Below are 4,970 nucleotides of genomic sequence, written 5' to 3' on the forward strand. Positions count from 1 at the left end.
TATACTTAACTATTTTAATTCTGAAAACTCTACATATTATATTACACTTTCTAATAACTTCAAATTTTTGTTTTTTAATTGATAATTAATTTATATCATCCTAACTTATTGTTAAACAGGGTTAAAAGATCATTTTTAAAAATAGTTTTATTTAAACAATTGTAGAAGGATTCAATTGCAATGTTGGGATAATTCAGGGACTATTTATACATTTACCCTCGAATAAATGAAGACCAGTTCCAGTGAATCGTATGCTCCGTTTTTGGATGACGTGGTGGACCGAGTCCACGCAAGTATTTCTCACATGACACGGCCAACACGCGCCATAGACCCCGTCTACTCTTAATTTCTTCAGCCTCCATCACGTCGCCTCGTCCTTCCTCTCTCTCTCTCTCTCTCTCTCTCTCTCTCTCTCTCTCTCTCTCCTCACCGCGAAGAGAAGAGAGCCGTTGGAGAAACCCTAGTTTCCGACCCCAAACCGTAGAGATCCGTTCGAGATCTCGGTGGGGATCCTCTCTCTCTCTCTCCGATCCTTCGAATTGGTATGCTTCACAGCGCGGAGGGTTCGAGAAGATCTCGAAGGTAAGCGTCTCGGATCTGGTTGTTCTTGTTGTCGTTTTCGTCATCCTTCTCGATTCGTTTGACCTCAAATTCTTGGTTCTTAGTGGCATTGGATTGCTTCTTGTTGTTGACCAATTCATGGACTAGTTTGGATCTCGGAACGTGTGATTTGGTGCATTGCGAATGATGTGGATTTTGGAGTTCTAGGGTTTTAGGTAAGATCCTGTGAATGTGTGGTTCGTGGATCTTTTTACTTATGTGTGTCAATGGAGGATGTAATTGGAAATGTATTTGGTGATGGTAAGATGTGGATTCAGCAGATTCAGATGTAGGTTGCGTGAAATTTAGATGGCTTTCGACTGGGAAAAATTTGATGTTTTGATAATTTTCTTTGTTGGTAACGGAATGGAAAATTCATGGATAAGAGTAACTAGATGAAGCATTTCTTTGTGAAGTGCTCTTTGGGAAATACCTTTTTCGGTCTGGGGATGTTGTTCTTAATCTCGTGGACCCCAGTTGCTTGGGGACTAGCTCCTATGTCATTCTTTTACATAAATTTCAATTTTTACATGAAAATGAATGGTTGAAGACTCTAGAAAGCAGAAATCATCTTTTGTTGAGGTGCACGTAGATTCAAAATTCGGTAGAGAAATGCTTCGAAAAATGCCGATTTGAGATTGTCTGCTGATCTTGTAAATTGGTCAAAAACCTCGTGCAAGTTGTGTTGAATTATCGTAGTAGTAGGAGGATATATGTTCTCATATTTGCCTCTACAATCTCCATGCTTTTAACAAATAACAATTATACAGGATGAACCTTCGGTGGTGAATAATACATGGTGGGATTCTACCATGGGATATCTGATTTGGACTTTCGATGAGATATACTTTTTTAATATAGCATGTCTATTTGTTTTTTCCCCCTCAATATATGGTAGATCACCTTTGAGAAATTCATAAAGATTGCTATATTTAAAAGTTAGTGCAAGAATTCTTCAGCAGCCTTTCAAATGATGTGGCATTTTCTTGATATGTCATTCCTCTGTGTTGCAGGATTTTTGTTTTCTTTTGGAATGACCAAAAGATTTGACTCTCTTTGCTGATGTGTGGATATGATTGGATTATTCTTCGCGATGCAGTTGGCATCTCATGGCAGTACAGCGGAAGAAGCATTAGAGACTGAGCCTATCCTATCAGATAACACCAGAACTTCCAATGATTCGCCACCTTCGTCTGAAATTAGACCTGCAAGTGCAGATGATATTGAAAACCTTGATGCTGATGAAGAGACTTGTCTTGTGAACCAAGACTTCCCACAGTGCCGAATTTGCCTTGATACAGGAGGTCATCATTAGTCGTTTCTATTTATAGTGGCCACAATAGGTTTTTAATGGAATTAATAATGTCATTGGTAGATGTGATGCATCTTTTTTTTCCTAGATCAATATGTATAGAACTAGTTATGATTCTGTTGCATAGATTTTCTTAATGATATACTTATATACGTAATACTTGAAAATCTTTTGGTAGTTTGATGAAAAGCTATTACTTAAGTTAGTTGTGAAAATGGTCCTATAAGATACTCTATGTGCTACAAAATGAACTTCCACTAATCAATTGGATGATTCCCCAATTTCAGATAAGGGTATCTTGTACAAAACTGTACTTTCAAGGGGTATATATGAAATTTAAGATTTTAAGGGTGCATAGTATAAATATATGAATTTGCTGGGGTATATATGCAAAAGCCCCTTTGCTAACATACAATTTATTTCTTCTTATTGAGATTGTTACCTGATTATGCAAACAGGTGATGATTTAATTGCCCCCTGCCACTGTAGGGGTACGCAAAAGTATGTACATCGATCTTGTCTTGACAATTGGCGATCAACAAAGGTGCTTATTAATGTGGCGATCTTTAAAATGTTTATTCCAGCAGTCACTCTACTTTATAGTAGATTTAATACAGCTATTGAAAAATGAGATAGATCTGAGAAATAGTTTTCAACATTTTTACTCTCTTTGTGAAACCCTACCTTGATTTATTTGTTTTGTTTTGCCAGGAAGGCTTTGCATTTGCACATTGTACTGAGTGCAGGGCTGTTTTCTTACTGCGTGCAAATGTGCCGCCGGATCGTTGGTGGTTAAGATTGAAGTTTCAGCTGCTTGTTGTTAGAGACCATGCACTCATATTTTTCATTGTGCAGCTGGTAATATATTAGAATTAATTTCCTATGTCCTCCACAGTGCTTTTATCTCTTTTCCCTCGAAATAGCTTTGTTGGCCGCTTGGCCTTTATATTATCTATAGGTATCACTTATACCGAATATTTGTGTTGATGCTGCTTTTAAATGCACGTATTTGAAAAGAATGTAGATTCTTTTTCTTACCTTTCATGAGCTTATCATATAAATAATTTGGTAGGTCGTCGTTCTATTGGGTATGCTGGTTTACAAGTTTTATGGTGAGGAATTGCGGGAAATGTTTGGTTATGAAGAACATCCATATGCATTTTATGCCATGGCCAGTAAGTTCTTTACTAAAACATAAGTTTGCTGCTTAGCTGCATAGGTTATTTCTTCAATCAGTCATCATTGTTTGCTTAATTTTAGACTGCTTTAGCATTTCGCACGCAGGAAACCAAACAAATGGATTGTTTTTTGGATAGTTTATAAGATAGATGATCACTTTATGTCAGATACATTTGTACAATGGCAACTGTCACTAGAAGAATCTCGCTAAAAGGGTTCTATGAAATAGCATTCTTTCTTTTTAAATTTTTCTCTTCCCGAGTCAGCTGTTGCAATGATATCACTTCATGCTAGACAGATTTGAATACGTTTGTGTGTATTATCTCCATAGAACTCGAAAGTGATATGATCATTGCTGTAGTTTGATTAGTACACTTTATTAGTAAAACAATGAGGGCTTCTGCATTTTCTCCTTTTTTGCTGGTGCAAATATGATTGGTTGAAGCGATCATTTGTATGATGCAGTACTAGCTGTTATTCTGGTTGGCTTGCTCTATGGATTCTTCATAGCCATAATATGCGGACAGAGGATTAATGAACGCCATTACCATGTTCTAGCAAAGCAAGAGCTTACAAAGGTTGGTGTCGCCCCACTGGTTTAAGATGCTGTACCTTTTGGGACCCTCTTTCTTTCTTTTTTCCTTTCCCCTTCTTTCTCATGTAGTAGAACCTTTCGTGGTTGATTAGCATCTGATAATTAGGTATGATGGCAGGAATATGTGGTGGAAGATCGAGATGGGAATAAGAATGTGCCGGAGCTCGACCAAAGTCACGTCATGGAGTTGAGAATGATGGGACTATATTGAGCTAGGAATGCACGTATCCCACGTATCAAGTAATTTGACTTATCTTTTTTCTTTTCTTTTTTTTTTCGTCCTTCTTTTGTGGCCACGAAGACTCACATGGTATTTTCATAGCTTCCTACATCATATATCCATGCTAATCCTCTACATTTCTACCGCGACTACCAAGATGCTTTGACTCCAATGTTAGTGTACGCTTTCCACTTACGTTAGCTTAGGAATGGCGTTGACTCTCGCTTTATGAAATTACTATCATCTTGTTGCCAGCTACTTCGGAGCCTCTTCAAATGGCTACTAAGGGATAAGCATAACAAAGCCAAAAGATCCAAACTAAGTCTAACTCAGTAAAGAGTTTTTGTACCAAAGCGAAAGATTTAAAACAGTTTTATCTTTCGGGATAGCTCATAGATGTTTTTGATTTCACTTTTCTTTTCAGGTCGCTGCTTGGACTTTTCCCTCATGGAGCGGCTTCGCTGATCTGGTAAAAGATTAACAGCACATGCTAGATCATCGAATTAGAGAGAACACTATTCAAAACCACTGCTTTAGGGGGTTTAAAAAAAAAAGTCGAGCCAATGCAACTGCATATTCCTCTCAGAAACACGTGTTCTTAACTTAATTTCAGTCATGTACACAAATTTTTCGTTGTATGTATACTAGCCGGGTTACTCTGATCCTTTCCTTTTTTCAATCCCACGAGTTGTGGTGTTAACTCTGAATCATTTGAAAACGAAGAAAAGATGAGGATGGAAAAGGAGAACATGAATATGAAAACTGTTTCATATAATTCATTCATTTGCTGTGTTGTAGTACCTTTTTCTCGTCACTCGCTTTGTTTTCTTGGAGATCCTTTTCGATCCGGTTACCGTATACTTGGTAACAAGTGAAGAAAAGGAAAATGTTAAATTCTTTTATTATTTGCCTTATTCTAGGACTATATATATATATATATATATATATATATATATATATATAATATTATATCTATATATATATATATATATACTTGGTGCTATTAGTTTTTAGTTCTTGGATGAGAAATGTGCGGTTAGAATCATATGGGTCCCTGGAGTTGA

The 4,970-nt window shown here is 36.9% G+C and overlaps 1 protein-coding gene across 2 annotated transcripts; it reads left to right on the forward strand.

Annotated features, from left to right (window-relative positions):
- Window positions 368–4,706, forward strand: LOC109704511 (E3 ubiquitin-protein ligase MARCH8). 2 transcript variants are annotated; one of them, XM_020225268.1, is made up of 9 exons: window positions 368–582; window positions 666–776; window positions 1,614–1,904; window positions 2,371–2,456; window positions 2,624–2,770; window positions 2,985–3,087; window positions 3,557–3,669; window positions 3,805–3,926; window positions 4,331–4,706. In XM_020225268.1, exons 3-8 carry the CDS (start codon window positions 1,673–1,675, stop codon window positions 3,895–3,897), a joined length of 774 nt encoding a protein of 257 aa, XP_020080857.1. In that variant the 5' UTR covers window positions 368–582; window positions 666–776; window positions 1,614–1,672; the 3' UTR covers window positions 3,898–3,926; window positions 4,331–4,706. The 2 variants fall into 2 exon arrangements, with proteins under 2 accessions (XP_020080857.1, XP_020080850.1); XM_020225261.1 differs by lacking the exon at window positions 666–776.

The sequence above is a fragment of the Ananas comosus genome, linkage group 2 (genome assembly GCF_001540865.1).
Source record: "Ananas comosus cultivar F153 linkage group 2, ASM154086v1, whole genome shotgun sequence".
NCBI lineage: Eukaryota > Viridiplantae > Streptophyta > Magnoliopsida > Poales > Bromeliaceae > Ananas > Ananas comosus.